Source organism: Pundamilia nyererei, unplaced genomic scaffold (assembly GCF_000239375.1).
Source record: "Pundamilia nyererei isolate P.nyererei 1_Seehausen unplaced genomic scaffold, PunNye1.0 scaffold00219, whole genome shotgun sequence".
NCBI lineage: Eukaryota > Metazoa > Chordata > Actinopteri > Cichliformes > Cichlidae > Pundamilia > Pundamilia nyererei.
The window spans coordinates 531,181-548,942 of record NW_005187620.1 but is presented as its reverse complement, the minus strand read 5'-3'; the positions used below and the strand labels follow the sequence as shown (position 1 = coordinate 548,942).

Genomic DNA, 17,762 nt, shown 5'->3' with positions numbered 1-17,762 from the left:
CTGTTTGCCTTTCTTTAAGTGCAGTTGTGCTTACAGGTTTATTACTGCTTATCAGCGGCATGAATGTCGCGGTAATTTTGGGCTTTGAATTTATTTTTTAATTTTCTTTAATCCACACAGGGTCAAATATATAAATACGTCTCCACTAATATTTGTTTAAGTCCACAAATTTTCAACATGGTTGAGGGCGGGACTTTCAGAAGGCTATTCCAGAAGCCTAATGTTAGCCTTCTTTATCCATTTAAAACCAGTTTTTATGTGTGTTTGGGTTTATTGTCCTGTTGGAACACCAAACTGTGTCCAAGTGTGTTCAAGCGTCTAGCTGTTGATGGTGAAGACGAAGTCCTCCTCCTTCATTATTCCATCCACTTTGTGCAATGTACTACAGGCAGCAAAATCGCCCCAGAGCGAAATGATACCGCCACCATGCATGCACCAGTTGGTACTGTGTTCTTATGTGGTTTGACAGCTCCACATTTAATCCTCCATACATGCCTCTTGTCTAGAGGCCAAACAGCTCAATCTTTGTCTTTGACCTTTAAACTGTCCTCCAAAAAGCATTTGGCTTGTTCACCTGGGCAACTGCAAATTTCAGTTGAGCTTAAAGGCGTTGATTTTGGAGCACGGTCTTCTTTCTTGATCGGCATCCTCTCACTCCGTGTCGATGTAAAACTGGCTTCACTGTGAACAGCGACACTGGTGTTCCACCAGTTGCCAGTTCACAGCAGCCTTGAGCCTTTGATGGTTCCTAGGTTGTTCCTGAACGTCCTAACCAACTTCCTCTCATCTGAGGCTGACAGTTTGACAAGGTCTATCAGAAGATCCAAAGTGGTGACTTAACCAAATAAGGTGTACTTATGTACAATTGTTTGAACTGATGATGGAATCTGCAGTTGTTTTGAAAGGACTCCAATAGATCTCCACAGCTTCTATAAATCTACAATTATCCTTCTTACAGCTTCACTGAGTTCCTAGGACTTTTCTGTCAAACATTTATTTTTATGCTGGCAAATAGAAACTACCATTTGAAGGCAATCATGATCACTAATGAGAAGTTTAAAAGCCTTGCCCTTATCAAGTGAAAGAACCTTTTAACTTGTAGAACCTTCAGCAGCACTTATTAAAAGAGTTCATGTATAAGTTGACCCTGTGTGAAAGGTATGAGTACTGAAATGGCAGAGGAGCACGTCGAAACCCGTGCCTATGGCCACAACGCTGTCTACAACACATCTGCATATTTCTGGTCATGGTTCAGGCTTCTTAGCGCTAATGCAGGAAAATCTTAAAGTTAACCGTATAATATTTCAACCACAGTCTACACAGAGACTTGACCTGAACTTGTGTCCTCAGAAAGAAAAGCACACAAACATAGTCCTACCATTGTCTTTGACGATGCTTTCTGGTAGCGAAGGTTCTGCTTCAGGAGGAGGGGTTAACGTGTCAATGGAAAGAACGGGTGCATCTTGTGAAGGTGTGTTTTCAGTGCAGGGAATTTGTAGGTCAGAGGGCGTCGTTGCACAGATTTCCTCAGGGGGTGGTGTCTGTATTTCGGGAAGTAAGTTCAAGGATGGCTGGACTTGCATGCTCTTGTCACACTCCGAGGGTTCAGATATGGAGGTAATGGGTTGAGAGGCCTGAGAGAGCAGATTGCATGAGTTGTGTGAAGCAGTATAAAGTTACACTGGCTGGTTAATACTAAACTGTTATGCTCATATAATAATGTGTACTTACAAAAGAGCTTACTTTGTGTGATTTTTACCTTTCCAATCAACTGGAGAGGCTTTCTCGTTTTCTTCCTCACGGAGAAAATCTGGTCGTACTCTTCAGTCCATTCAATCATCCTCTTGCTTGGTTTTCTTATTCGTTTATGTGCTAAGGGGACAAATTTTATTTTATTTTTAAAAAGATTATAGATATACATTTATTTTTGACCTATTTAGCCCTTTGACAGCGTCAGTATTTGTTAGTGCTGTCAGCGTTAATGTCGTTAACGGATCACCTCGTGTGTGTGGCTGGACTGCGCTAACACGTTAACGAGCTAACCGCGCTAATGCATTGACGCCGTGCAGCCCCATGCACGGGGCGATTCGCGCTAACTCACTAACGGAGATTTGCCGTGTTAATGCGGTTATGGCGTCAACGTCATTTTAACGACATTAACACTGAGAGCACTAGTATTTGTACAACTGGTAGACTAACTATGTTAGTAGTCTACCCATTACATGAGCAGAAACAGACTGCTATATGTTTTTTTAAATTCCTCAATGGCAAGTCAGAATTCAGAACTGAACCTAACAGTTTAAAGTACTGTTACTTTTATACCTGCAGTTTAATGTGCACACAGATTTACACCTGTGGTTAAAGGATTTACTATTCAGAAACACAGATTTTTCATTTCATACGCATTATTGTATAAACTAGGGTTGGGGAAAAATAAAACAACAGATGCAGAATAGCATCACGATATTTTGCGTGATGATACTGTACCATTACAGGGACACAAAAGAGGCGTAAGTATTTTCAAATACTTCACTCTTCAGTGAAGTATTTGAAAATCCCCTATGTGTAAATGGAGTTAACAAAAGCTAGGGGGGCAAGGCACTACAGCAGGGAGGGCAGTTGCCCTCCCTTGTCTCCCCCTCTGTAGACTCGCCCCTGCTGGGAATACTACGAACAAGAGGGCTCATCACATGCAGATAATGTTAGCCGACCAAAAAAAAAATCAACCAAGACTCAGCTTGACAAAACAACCCCCTAATTCAGTGAAAGCTAATGGCTCAGTTGTGCAAGTAAAAATAGGACAGCATGTATCCATGTATCATAACAAATAACCAAATAAATAAGATTATCATCTCCAGCTGCCTGATAATTGTACTGATTTTTTTTTAATTGACATTTTTTCATATTCTGTGACTAATTGCAACTAGTGGCGACTAAATGGTTGTCCCAGCGTTAAGGCTGTTGCACACCAATGGCCACTTCTAATCACAAGGCGATTGCACAGGTTGCCCGATGGGAGGCAACTTTTCTGCAAACAGTCACAATCCAATTTGGACTGACTCACCATCTACTTTATAAAAGCAGACACATTGCCAACATGTTGCCATCAGTCTGAAGGAGTCTTTCCCAATCAGCACAACTTGAGGGGACTCAAATGAACTGGATGTATTCTGATTATTGCTGAGAACAAATGTAATAAACAGAAATTCCTACCTATGTAGTCAGTGACAGATGTGTGATTTATCACAGTTAATTGTTGTATCAGAAACCGTCTGCATGTAATTGCCTCACACACTGATATCAGTCTGACTCTGTCTCATGGCAACATTTATGGCAGGTTTTAGTTACAGTGTTGTTTTACTTGACGTAATCGTATTGTATAAAACTGATATTGGCCACGTTTAGCAATTTGCAGTTGAAAATGGCTGAAGTATTTATTTTTTAAGGAGGTATTTGCCAGAGTGCTTAATATTTAATCTAAACAGAATGAGGTACTTCTGTAATTGAGTAATCAAAGGGTAACGAGTACACACGGTTATGAAGCTAATCCGATCGACACAACCTTTACAACAACAACCCCCACAAACAAACAAAAAAAACAGCAAAGACATGACAAACATCATCTATATTTTGGTTATTTGCATTGAGGATTTTAGTGATTAGCCGGTTTATCTGTACTGGCATTTATAACAACGAATAAAACAAAATTCTAAAAAATAAACAAGAGATGGAGAAATGGCCTCTAAACATGGTGTGACTGTCATTAATTGTCATTAATCAAAATTAACGCTGATGATGTAGCCTTCAACTGGCTGAAATTATCCTTATGTTTCTGCTACTAAGCCAAGATGGCAACCACTGAGGGAGAGAAGAGTTCAGGGTTTTACTCTTAACCTTTTGACCATTCTGCTTGTTCTAGCAGTTTATGTAAACACACTAATATGAATGCATTTATACACTTGAAAAAGCCGGTGCTAGTGTGGGAGCACTTGAGACACACAAAAACCTCTTTAAAAACAATTGCTTTTAGCTCTCCCTTGCCTCCCTGGCTTCTATTCAGTTTTTCTCATTATCTTTCTTCTACATTACACCCATCAGCTTAGTCTCTCGGTGGGGGTCTCTACACTAAATTCTCCTTACCTGTCGGATCCTTGTCACCTTCTCCAGTGTTGTGCGTCAAGCTCGCCTTCTTCTTAGTGCAGTCCACAAGCCCATTAGGCTTTTCCAAAGGCAGTGCAATGTCACGACCCTTCTGCTCCAAAGGCACCATGATCTGTAGATTCTCCTTTACTCTGCTCCAACTGTCCTCCTCGGTCACCACAACTGCTCCTTCACCACCTCCAGGCTGCTCCCATATGCCCGGCATTTTTGATGAGCAATCCTCTGTTGATGAAGAGTCCTTTGCTGGCATGGACGACATTCCTGACTCAAGTCCTGGGAAACCAGGCCCAGACCTGGCGCGACGACAAGGCACTTTGCGATTGGCTTTCTTTTTCCACCTGGATGAGCTACCCCGTCTGTTGTAGGGCCTCTTGGACATCTGATACGGACCTTCCTCATTATGTGCGACTATGGTTTTATCTGGACTTGAGTTTGAGATGCTATGAACAAAATCTAATTGTTGATCTTGTCCTGCAGGCGTAGCCTCCCCTGGCATCACTAAAGGCTCTTCCTTAACATGTGCACTTGGTGGCCCAATCTCCAGTTCTAAGGGCGCACCGTCTCGCTCTCTAGTGTCATGCAAGTCCTTCAGCATCATAAGGAAGGTGCTAAACTTGTAGTTGGTGTCCGGCTTGAAAGAAACTGGTTTACCATTGCTTTCATTTGTCAGGGACTGAAAAGAGACCTCTTCAACATTTTTAAAGGCATTTATAAAAGAAAATGGCGACGACGGTGAATGTGATAACCATGCGTCTGAGGAGCAATCCTCCTTCTTTGCCTTTGCTTTAGAAGTAAGAGGTATAAAGTCCATCGGTGGAGTTGAGGGAATTGAGAGGTCTTCATCTTCACTCTTAACATCTGTGTCATAGTCATTGGAATCAGAAAAAATCAAATGGGGGCTGCTACAACTGGAAAAACTGTCAGGCGCATACTCAACACTGTCATTAGAATGTGATTTTGGGGACTTTTTACTAGTGCAAAAGTCCGATTTGGCCTTGGGACTGCAGCTCAGGTCCTCAGATTTTCTAAAATTATTCAAGGGTTGTTTCTGTTCAGCCTCCTTTTTGACTTTTTCACGCTTTTTTTCCTCAGCCTCTTGCATGGCCTTCAGCGCTCTAGTCATCAGCCGACTGCTGGCCGGGAGGTGGGCAGGCTGCTCTTGCATGACTTTATTCACATCATCTAGGCCACGCTTTAATTTATAGGCCACTTTCTTGGTTTTCTCAGAGGAAGGACGTCCTGGAAAATAAGCTCTTCTACATGCTAACCTTGCACGCTGGTGAGAAGGTGGAACGGTCGTTCTATGTGATGTGACAGATGTGGTTGCTTGGTCTGGTCTGACCAGTTGTTCAGAAGACTTGCTTGTTACATTAGAGTCGGGTGTCTTTTTACCTTCAAACTGATCTGACTGGTTCGAGGATGAGTAACTCACAGTACTCAGACTTCCATTTGAAACTGGTATTCCCTCTGTTTCTGGGCTACCAAACTCCTCAGTGGAAACATTTGAGGTCATGATATTCTCATGTGATGATTCTGATGAGAAATTAACCACATTTGACTTGCCGCGTGCTTTTAATTTCTTAACTGAGACTTTTATTTTGGAGGCGACTACCTCGTCTTTTGAGGCTCTTCCCTGACCATCCATCCAGTTTGATTGTTTGGATGACAATGTAGTCATGTTAGTATCTGATCTTCTCTCTTTCTTTGTGCTTCCAGGTTGGTCTTTGGAATGAATAGTAGTATTGGAGTTTGAGATCTTCTTATCTTTTATGTCCTTGCGTATTAATTTGACAAAGGGTAGCCTACATTTAGAGACCAGACTCGTTTGAGTTTCTAGCCACCCTAATGGGTCCGTAGTTTTATCTTGTAAACAGGATGCTGAAGCATTTTTGCTCTCTTTTTCCTCCTCAGCAATGTTTTCAGTTGTATAATGTTTTTTAGTAGATGTCGCATCAGAATGTTCAGTTTGACTGACAATCTTTGCACTCTCTGAAAACCTGGATAGATCACTCAAATTATCTTTCACGGTGGCCTCTAAGGACTTCTTAATGTCTGAAAGACTTAACTGGCCACATGTGCCACTGATGGTATCCACTGAACTGGCAACTGACTTTCTACCCTTTGAACAACCACTATCCTCAGAGTCTAGAGACTTCTGCTCACCCACACCACCAGCTGTACCAAAGTGCCCATTAGCAGCAACAGTGTTTTTACACTTTAGATTTCCTGACTGTTCAGGAGGCAGATTCGTTTCAGTGGTCTTCTGCTTGTCCGACAATCCTGACTGCTCGTTGGCGGCGGCACTGACAGAGGAGGAGGCACAAGAAGCTGGTGTCTTTTTACTAATAACAGATGAGCTCTTTTTCTTACAGGGGACCTTACTGAAGAGACTGCGGTCTGGCATTGGACTGGTTGTTTTAGGTCGCCTGTCTTTGCTCGATTTGCTAAACCAAAGACCACTTTGAATCTCAGGCTGCTTCTTTACCTCTTTGACAACCACAACAGACGGCTGAGTTGGAACTAGCTTAGGCTGACGTTCAAGTGCTTTAGGACACAAAATTTTAGGGACTGACTCAAGGTCAGAGTACGGGCACTCCTCACTGTCTCTATCCGATTTGTCAGGACTATTATTCAATGTCTTTTTAGAGTGTTTACTTTTTGTATCCTTTGATGCTTCATTCTGTTTCTTCTTTCCAGAAGATTTCTTTAAAGTGCTTGGCTTTGTTGGAGTTGTAACAGGGGGTGTAATTACTGGGGATGGAATGGATCCATTGGTCATGTGTGACGTCTCAGTATGGGTGGAGACAGATGAAGTGACAGGAAGAAAGTTTTGATGGGTCTTATTCTCTCTTTCCAGTGGGGAAGCATCATGGAAGGCATCAGCTATGGACAAAGACACGGAAGACGCCATTTTGGGTCTCTCAGGAAGAATGGATTCAGCTTCTGCCACACTGGACTTCCAGGATTCCTTAAACCGCTTAGCAATCTAGAGAAAGATAAGCAAAGACTCCTCAATCTTTGCGCATATTTCAGCTTACAGAAATAACCTGTTTGGCCTTAGCAAGTCTTTTATTTCTGGACGTGCAAGCTTTCCTTTGTTATCTACCAGGAAGGTTCTTTTTTTAACTCAAGGCATGCAAGTGTTGTCCTGCTATTAATAAAATGGTATTTACGGTGTATTTGCTGTTCTGCTCCCTTTGTTTCCCCCTCCGCCGTAGTAGGAGGAGCTGTTCAAATTCAAAGCCTCCATGGAAAGTATGAGTTGATTTTTCCTCCACCCAAACCAGCTCCTGGGGCTCCCCAAACGTCCTGACATGGTAGAGCCGACAGGGCCGGTCGCTAGGCTCTGAGACAACAACAAAAATTACTCTCAGTCCAGTCAGATCAGTGCATCACCTGAAGAAAAGGGAACTTGAAAATATAAGAAGACAGCAGTCTTAACAACCCATAACTGATGGAAATACATGATGTCTTTATGTCAGAACTATGAGCATGACATATTGCTAAATGACCACAATGCTATCAACTGAAAAAAATGGCTCTATATGGAACTTCTTCTTTGTGGGAAAGGAAAGTACCATATATGCTGCAGATTATGGAGGTACTGTAAAATTAAAAGAAAATGTGCAACAGGCGCAGCAGGAGGCCCGCTGTGACTTTAGAATCATAAAAACACTCCAAGAACCATTAAAAAAATTCAATAATCATGCTTTTTTTCTTTGTTTTTTTTTGTTTTTATTCCCTTAAGACATAGGACACCTACATAGGTTTTTAATTTATATCTTTAATGTTAGGCACATTATGTTTACGTGAAATGAAACGCGCCAAATAAATAAAAAAAATTCATTGCAATTTGCTATAAATGAGCAATTTGAAATGTTATTGTTACTGTTTGTGAATAACAATTCTTTGTATACAAAGACTAATGTGCGGCTAACACATAGCCAACATAATCATTTAGGTTCTCAATATATGACAGCTTTTAAGAAAGCTGCATACAATCATAGTTCATCATTGATAAAATGGTGAAAGGTGAAGAAAAACTAGCCAATGATAACATAGTGTAGAAAAGGACTGTCATCCGTCACTTAAGATAACATTTGGCAGCAGGATCCATATGAGCGTCCCAAAAGTGAGAGCATGCACTTGGCACAATGATAGCTTCTTTAATTATTTGTAAACCAATTATTCCAGACACAGAATTACAGTAAGGGACAGTAAGGACATAACAGAATAAGACAATATCCCTAAACCCTCAGGCAGTCATCACTCGATACAGTGATGAGAGTAATCTTTTAAGTGTACTTCATGTGAAAAAAACATATTTTGTCCAGAGAAAGCAGGAAGGCATCATCCTGGCATCACATAAGGAGATAATTTTCTGTGTACATCCATCAATTTTCTTCCACTTCACCAATTCAGGGTCGTGGCTGTAGCTGCAGCCTAACCCGGCTGTCACTAGGAAAGAGTCGGGATATACCCTGGACAGGCTGCCAGTTTGTTATAGGACTAATGGCCAATTTATGCTCACCACATTGGTCACTTTGAACAGTAACGTCAGCATATCTCCAACCCATTTACATCACCACTTGTTACAGTTTACTCCCGAACGATAAGTGTCGCCACTCAGCCAAAATCCCCACATCAGTGCTGGTTTATGAGGAGAAGTCACGACATTTTTCCCCCTTTTCATCTCTATGTAATCTGGGAACGTCTGAGGTCCTGCACTGATATCTGATTCAAGTGGCAGTAATAACAGACATGACAGCAGCGGCGCCAGTTGATGTGACGTCACTTTTGTCGTCATTGTGAGAACGGCGGGCATAAACAGGCCATATAACAGAGAGACAATCATTCACAGTTACATTCACCAGTTAACCTACCGTGTATGACTGGGGAACCTAGCTAAACTGTGTTTAGAAACCATTAAAACATAAACCAGTATAATTGTTCTGTAAAGAACACCACCTGCAGATTTGGGCTTTCACTATTTATTAAGGGTATTATTGTTCAGGCTTTACAGAAGTGGCAAAGTTTTCTCCTGAAGCACATAGTTGCAGTGTAGCCAAATTACCACACCTCATAATTTTCTCCCAAAATCCCCAGACTCACTGCAACCTGTAGTTTAAGTTGGCAACCCCAGTATAAGAAGTTAAAATAATCAAATATATCTCAAACAGCCTCAACGTCAGGCTGTGTCTGTGCTGTTAATCACCGTTAATTGACTCACGGATTCATTCTGTAACCACCAGCTGAAGTTAAGAGACCAAACCATTGCACAGAACAATTAAAAGCTACTCATTTACCAAGCACCGGCTTGGGTTATCACAGTAAGTCAACAATGTTCCAGGCCCACCTTTCGCTCTGTGATAGACTCCTTGTACGGGGTCAACAATCACCTCGCAGGGCCACCATGGTCTCCGGCTGAACTTTGCCCAAACGACTTCACCCTCAACAAACTTCACAGGTGGCAAAGACTTTTTCTTGAGGCTGCTCTGAGGCTGACAACAGAAAAATGAAGAGGGAAATATAAGTAAAAGAATTATTTTCACTTAACAGAACAGTACAGAAGATATAACAGACAAGAGCAAAGATAAAATATGACCTTGTGTAAGTGTACAAATATTTCACACAAACAGATATGAAAAGGATTTACTATCATTTTATATTTTAACCAAAAGTTTCAGTTTCACGGCCTCCAAAAACCTTTTCTGTGGTCTAATTTTAACTTGTCATCATGCCCAGTTCAAACCGTGACACAAACCTCAGCATGGAAACACCAAAACCCAGTACCAATTGTAGCTGCTGGATTGTTTGTGTAAATGTAACCAGGCTGAACTTGGAGATACATGAGCAGGCCTGAATTATGACTGGCATGTAGCAGGCCTGACCAGAGGGCTGACATTGGGAGCTGCTATGATTTAACCCTGTGTAAAAATAAAGGGTCATTGCATCTCAAGTCATCAATTTTTTTGAATTTTTTCTGCTTAATCAGCTCTGATTTTTCTTGAAAATGTCACAGTTTGAAATTTAGACATAATTTAGCTTATATAAAACATGTATTTTTTATAAATAGATATATTTTTTTACAATCTGAGTCCATGTTTGAACATGAATATATAAGAAATTATTAAAGATTAAAGCCTGAAATGTTCACTGCCCTTCTCATATCACAAAGTTAAATCAGTATCTGCAGTTTGGGACAGGTGCACTAAAAAAGCTCTCAGTATAAGCTAGTTGAAATAAAAAGAAAGTAAAATTAAAAAAAATGAATTAAACAAAATGCTATTATCATTCAGCTTTTTATGCTGAATTGAGCAAAGATCACAAGTTGTACCACAAAATTAAAAACATGAGCATATTTCTCATTTTTTAGACCTACTGCCCCGGATGAGTCTAATGATTCAGGTTAAGCCTAAAATATAGCGAGAGGCATTCAAAATGCAACAAGCACCAATGCAAATCTTTTTATAAATAAAAATAACCACAACAAAATAATTCGGGGTAATAAAAATGAGATTAGTGCCTCATTTCACGTGAGTGTCTTGTAAGGCCAAGACGCCGTGTCCACATTGCATGATCAGTAGTCCGATACAAGCCTAACACTTTAATGCTACGACTGCTACGGGAGACTGCAAGACCTGTAATATAACTATATTAAATTTTACGTTTCTGCTTCCATCTACTGATTTTTGTTTTTCTGATACAACTTTTCATATCTTACTCAATTCAAAATGAGTGTTGAATGAAAAAGTTATTTTCTTCATTTCTGTGACCAAGAATTTCACTTTAAAAAGTATTCTACGCATTTTATTTTGGATTATTGTGAAATAAAATGATATAGCATTCAGAAATTGTCACTAGTTGTATTTTGCAATGTTTGCAAAGTTGTTTTTTTATTAGTCTGTGCTTACATATGAGACTTTATAGGATGTATGGCTATAAAGTCTCATAAAGCTTTATGGGCTCCAGAGAGAGCTGTGTGACCAGAAAAGCTGTTAGCACTGGAGACAAGCTCACTTAAGGTGTCAATCTAAAAGTCTGGGTGTTAGTTCTCAACCTTTTTCTGGCATGACATACTTTAGACTAAGACAGAAAAACAAAAAACAAAAAAATCACTGAAAATGAAAAAGAATCGAATTTCTTGTCATATTTCCCTCCCCTGGTCATCCCCATCCATCCGGCCGTGGCGCTACACCTCACAGTGTGAGAATCACTGCAGCGGGTGATAGTAGGAACAGCAAATGCAGATTTTACACTATAGATCACAGATTTCTTGGCCAGCAAAAACAAACTACTGGCATTTGAATAAAGCTGACAGGCAGCCTGTCTTTTGCCATCATTCTGCAGTCCAACTGTGACCTGATTTTAAGCTGCACGCAGCATGAGTTTGAACAACAGGGAATAGTGAAAGTAATACTTGGTTACCTGGTGGAGATAACCAACCACACTGTGGTCATTGTGGCTGTTCTTGTTTTATTACTCCCTGCAATATTTCAAAACACATCCATCCATTTTCTGCAAGTTATCTGGGACATCAGTATGAGCTGAGATGCTCAGCCCTCTCTGTGCCCAGCCATCGTCTCCAACCAGGGTGACACAGAGATGTTCCCAGGCCAGCCAAGAGATGTAATCTCTGTGTCCTGGGCCTGCCTTGAGGCTTCCTCCCATTAGGACATGACTGGAACGCCTCACCTAGAAGGTGTCCAGAAGGGATCCTCGTCAGCTACCCAAGCCACTGCTGCAGATTGTTGGCTCTTCTCCTAAATGACTGAACTCCCTACCCTATCTTTAAGGTTAAGCCCAGACATTGTTTGGAGGAAACTCATTCCCATCACTTGAATCCGGGATCTCAGCCTTCCGGTCATTACCCAGACCTGATGGGCGTAAATAAGGGTAGGAACGACAACTGACCAGTAAATGAACAGCATTGCTTTCACACTCAGCTCTCTCTTCACCACCGCAGATGGATATGGCATCTCAATTTCAAAATACTCCAATGTTTCTTCTGAAATGCAGAAAGTGACCACTGTAAAAGCTCAACTCATTGACATCATGTGTTTTTTAACCGTTAAATGCTTTTAATTTGAAGCTGAAGGATTTGGCTTGGCTTAAATTAGCATGAACTCAATATGGCATTTTTTGTTTATTTGTTTTTGTTGACACCTAGTTCACATCGCTGCAAATATATAAAATATGGGAATAGCTTCAGAGGCTCAATAACCACTGCTACTTAAATGAAAACCCCTAAGATTGTCACTTTACTAAAAGGTTAAGATGCCATAACTACAACTAGCCAAATATTTTATTAGTTAAATAACCATCCAACATGTCTGACACAGTTTCACAGGGGTAAAGCCAGGACATGAGAGCTAAGCCTACTGATAACAGCTAGCCCAGCTCTGTCCAAAGTAGCCTTTTAATCCTTTTACCAGCACTTCTAAAGGTAACAACACATGATGTACTATATAATTTATTTAATTCAAATACCTCCTTTGAGTTGAGGAAAACTCTTTAAACTACAGGAAACTAAACTGAATTTTTCACGAACACGGCTTTCCTGTGAGGCTGCCATCAATGTCCCATCATGTCTACAAACAAAAAGCTTTTATGGGTTTTTAAGACATTCTGATAGGTCACTGTAGGAATTAAATAACATTTTATTTATAAAGCACCAAATGACAACAATAGCTGTTTTCGTGGTGCTTTATACTCTAAAGGTAAAGATGCTAGAATAACAGAGAGAAAACACCAAAAGTCAGACAACCCCCTATCAGCAGGCACTTGGCGACAGTGGGAAGAAAAAACTCCCTTATAGCAGGAAGGAACCTCCTTGAATGACGCCTGAATTTCATTTAGATGCTTCAGTTTCAGGGTCCAGATGCTGGTTGATGGTCAAACGGTGCCTTCAAATGGATTTTGTGGTCATGCTTTTGAACTTGTGCATGTGAAAGGACGGTATGGACTTTGTTTGTATCCTACTTTAAATATACTGTACTGAGTGAAAACATCCGCTGTGTTGTATTTATATCGATTGTTATGTGAGCCTATCGGTGTCCTAAAGAAGGCAGCCCACAGAGGCTTTCCATCATAAAAACATGTAAAACAGTGCAAACAGTAAAGTTAATATTAATATGAATATGAAATTTGACATTTTGTCATAGATTTTAGGATAACTGGTACCTACAGTCAATCGTGTGCTTTATAGGATGGTTATAATGGTACCGGGGGTTTAGTGGGTTAACTGTGGACTATTTATTCAGTGTTTGTTTAGCACTTTGGAAATATGCATCGTAGAAGTATGTAAAATTCACACTGATACTGATGAGTACAACTGGACTACTGAGATGGTAAAGGCAACTTCTTAGAAAGGTTCTGCAGTTTTAAGGAGTATTTTAAAATCGGATTTGTAAAAGAACTGTCACTTTTTACTATAAATCGCAACAAAAACTAAATAAGAGCTTTTGAGTAATTTGCCTCCATAGCCTTTGTTGTGTGTCCTCTGCTACAGCTCAAACTGCAGGCCCTGTAGCTAAGCATGCCGTCAGTAAGCCATCGGCACCGCTGGCATCATATTTCACCCTCCACGCCCTCCCTTCAGTTCTGCCCTCAGCTTGAACACCTATGGCAGAGGTGAAAATTATCCTTTGCTGCTTTTTAAAAACAGACAGCTGCGGTTTGTTAAAGGCAGGGCAACAGCCGTGGAGCTGTGCGTTTGTCTGCATCAGGCCAGCATTTAAAATAACCAGTGATTTGTTATGACAGGTTACAAGCAGTGAGCCACTGCATGTCACGGTCAAGGTTTGTGTGTGGAAAAAGTTTTGTAATCCAGCTCCGGAGAAAGTATTTCCCAGCCAGGTGAATGCCAGCAATCCTTTGGCTAGACCCAAAAGCCGTTGCTACTTCTAAAAACCTCTGAACTGCTGCTGTTTCATGACGAGATAACTTAGAAGGGGAAAAAACTTGCCATTGAATGCCTTGAGGGGCTATCCTCAAATAGCAGTAACTCTGTGTCGCTGTCCCACTCGTCCTCTGAGCCATCCCAGTATCTCCTGCGCTGACCGGAGGACTGGGAGCGGGTGACGACTTTGGCTGTCGTCAGAGAAGAGTCTTTGGAGTGCAAGTTTACGTCTCCGGAGGTGGACTGAAGTACATTCCCCACCTTCTCCCGTTTCTCCTGAATGCCACTGAGAGGTGGCACGGTCCTCCGCTCCATGTCGTTGTCGTCATCCTCAAACAAAGAGGATTCAAAGTGGAGTAAGTTGTTCGCAAAGGGACTGTTACTGTCGAGGGAGAAGGCCGGACTGGGTGGGCCTGAGAAACAGTTTTCTGTCTTTTTCTCCGAAGTGACAGAATCAGTATAATTAGGCGCCGGTGTGTCTCTACTTCCCGTCTGGACCTCAGGTTGTTTCTTTTTGGAAGCAATGTTAACAACGGTTGCCTCTCGGCTTGTAACCTGGGTTCCAGAGTGATCCCTGCTAGTGCAATCAGCCCAGGAGTCCCTCTCCATATTTTCCCTATTCTTCTTATGTGTCCCCCACTCCCATCCCCTCTCTGGCTCCCGCAGTGGCAAGACCAGGTCAGGCTGGCTCACCATGGTGGTGAGATGCTGGAGCCTCCTGAGAGGACTGTACGAAGATGAGGAGGAGGATGAGGAGGAGTGGTCCCTTTGCGTCGTGAACCCATAGATAGAGGAAGCATGTTTGAGTGAGGAGGTGACTCCTGACATGGTTAGCCCAAGCCTGTGATCCTGGCGTCTGGAGGGGCAGGAGAGGACGGTGAGGTCACACCCAGGGGTCAAAGGGCAGCTGGTCTGATGACTCTCCCTTCCTGGGCCTGTGTAAGGCCCACTCATGCTGGCATGACTCCTCCCTGAAACATGAAGACAAAATAATCAATGAAGGGCCTTCTTTCATTAAATGGAAAACCAAAACATAAAGACTTTGGGAGATGCCTTGTACATTAAAATCCATTCTGATTCTTCAAGGCTGTTATTTTCTTTGATTTATTTGTGACATTTTTTAAAATTTTGTTTCGGCACATCTTTCAGTCACTTAAACGTCTTAAGAGCTTATCTGAAGTTATCCCAAGCAGTAATGAGTAATGAGATATTTGAAAAAAAAAAGTGGCAGAGAAAGGGCAGAGCTCACAGAGGCGAGATCCGCAAAAGACAACACAGCCTGCCTTCCCGTGGTGTCAAAATTTGGGGAAAAAAAACAACAAAAAAAAACGTAAACAGACTCACTGACGACGGGAAGGTCGAAATAATAACGTGTCATTGTAAGAGGGGATTCTGCGCAAACACCGCCGTCGAGCTGCAAAATCCTTTTAGGAATGTTATCGCGATATGATGAAAATGACATCAAGCGCGATAAGGTCAGCCTGTAAACTCGCACGCATGGCTACAGTATCAATAAACCCGGTGACATTATCACATCCCGTCGTGTTGGGGGGAAAAATAATTAATAAAAAAGAAAATCAAGCCCGCGTTCACGCGCCAGCGCTGAAAACGCGAATTAAAATGGACCCGTTCGTGCGCGTGCCCAAAAGGCGTGTGCGCGTTTGCATCTACATATATCTGTGTGTTTTTGTATGTCTGTGTGCAGCTGCATGAGTGTGTGTGTGTGTGTCGTGTCGTTCGCTGCTCTCCAGTGGCTCAGTGAATGCACGAGAGACAAGACACATACATACATAACATGCGAAGACCACGACACACACAACAAGTTCACGAACACACACTCACACACACTTCCACGGGCTTCCCTCCGACAGATGCAGGCTATGTGCATCAAACAGCAAAATCACGCAGAAAACGCCACATGACACGGGATGTGTCGCGAGAATCTTACCATTCCACTGTCGGCCAGCGCAAAAATGACCCCCGCCCCGCTCATTTTGGCGTTTAAATGTGTCAATTTCCAATTTTTTGAAAGCGGATGAGGAGAGTCCCAGCGGCAATACTACTAGGCCTGGATCCTGTGAAACGTACTCACTCTCTACCCCCCCTCCACAGCCTCCCTCCACCTCCTCCTCCCTCCTCCTCCTCTCAACATGCGCTAAAAAGCCTGGTCCAGCGGCCCCCGGAATAAAAATTCAGGCGTGTTGTGCTCCTCCAGCGACACTCCCCCTTTGCTTTGTTATAACTACAACTTTATAATCCCCCCTCACCTCCTCAGTCTATGGATGTTTGCTCTGTTGCATGGTTATTTCCTGCCCGCAGACTCTGCCTTGCCCCTTGAAAGTCAGTATCTCTACTGTGCGCACTGCCAGTCGTCACCACTGCCTCCCTCCCCAGCCGGTCCAAAGCATGGAGCACAGAAGGGGGCCGTAAATTTCTCCTTAATAAAAAAGATATATAAAAAGACACAAAGAGAGGAGAAAAATCTGAGCTGTCAGCCATCAAAAAACCCCATAACAAAACAAAACAAAAAAATGCACCGGACGACCACGCGACACCTTCAGAAAAAATCGCCCCGCCCCTCTTCTTAATTACAAGCATCAATTATTAACCCAAAGCGGGCTGCCTTCATCAATGACATGCCATATGCCAAACTTGTGCCAACAACTGACATCTTCTTCATCACCACCACCACCACAACCCCCGCATGTGAGGGCAAGCTCACATGCTCCTGGAGATAAGACGAGTAGTAATAAAAATAAATAAATCAACAAAAATGTCCACCACCACGTCTGAGAGGCTGTGAAATGGTGCAGCAGTCTACCCGGAAAAACAGAAGGGTTTCCTTTCCTGAGACGAGTTGCTGTGTAGTCTCTCTGGCTGCACACCCGGTCCCTTCAAAATGGAGTCCTCCAGCCTGAGAGGAGGGAAAAAAAACAGGCCACAAAGTGTTAATATATGTTCGATATAAAGTTCACCCAGTCACGGAGAAACTGAACCACAAAGCGCACCTCTGCCGTGCTCTGATGGGGTTTCTGCAGGCTGCTTTGGGTCTTGTCACGGCAGTAACATTTTCTTTAACATGTTGTGCCTCCCAAAGTCACTGTCTTATGAGCGTTTCTGCCACGACAGGAGGGGGACTGAGGCTCTCTTATCCTCTGGTGTGTGTGTGTGTGTGTGTGTGTGTGTGCCAAACGTACGTCTTGACAGCAAAAACCACAACATTTAATGGCACTTTAACCGTCGACCGTGCTGCTTTGCTTCCAGTTTTTCTTTTTGTGTGCACGTCTGAAGGGAAGGCTTTTCTTCTCTGTCACACGGAGGGGTTGAGAGCTGAAAACAACTGCAGCTCACTCGGCCGGGGAGACATACGAGATTTCTGCCGTGGTGTGTTTGTTTTTTATGGCTGAGGAAATCTCCAGATTTGAAGATTTGTGGGGAGGATGTGTGACTGGGGACACGGAGGATGGTCGGGGGATTGTTTCAGGTGTAAACGAAAAAAATACCCCCCCAACCACAAAGACACACACACACATACACACACACCTCTCCACAGTCACCGGGTGGCGATGTGAGAAACGGCATTTACAACCGACATGCCGCAAAAAAGCACTCGCAACCCCTCCTCTGTCAAAAAAACATTGGGTGGGTCAACTATTGATGTTAAATAAATACACCCTTTAGTCCGGTAAGATCATTTCTG

The 17,762-nt window shown here is 42.4% G+C and overlaps 1 protein-coding gene across 7 annotated transcripts in view; it reads right to left on the bottom strand.

Moving 5' to 3' along the window:
- nsd1b (nuclear receptor binding SET domain protein 1b) overlaps positions 1 to 17,169 on the bottom strand; it is a 34,653-nt gene extending 17,484 nt beyond the window's left edge. For 2 of the 7 annotated variants that reach the window (XM_005748312.1, XM_013914719.1), the window contains exons 1-7: positions 15,407 to 15,601; positions 14,129 to 15,033; positions 9,518 to 9,662; positions 7,335 to 7,507; positions 4,141 to 7,147; positions 1,760 to 1,872; positions 1,379 to 1,634 (exon numbers count right to left, since the gene is read on the bottom strand). In XM_005748312.1, the coding sequence (XP_005748369.1) occupies positions 1,379 to 1,634; positions 1,760 to 1,872; positions 4,141 to 7,147; positions 7,335 to 7,507; positions 9,518 to 9,662; positions 14,129 to 15,033; positions 15,407 to 15,524 (4,717 nt within the window). In that variant the 5' untranslated portion in view covers positions 15,525 to 15,601. Of the gene's footprint in view, positions 1 to 1,378; positions 1,635 to 1,759; positions 1,873 to 4,140; positions 7,148 to 7,334; positions 7,508 to 9,517; positions 9,663 to 14,128; positions 15,034 to 15,122; positions 15,175 to 15,406; positions 15,602 to 16,010; positions 16,302 to 16,329; positions 16,552 to 16,883; positions 16,977 to 17,070 lie in introns of those variants that run through there. The other 5 variants (XM_005748314.1, XM_005748316.1, XM_005748315.1 and 2 more) reach the window with 5 other exon arrangements.
- Between the last annotated feature and the right edge of the window lie 593 nt (positions 17,170 to 17,762).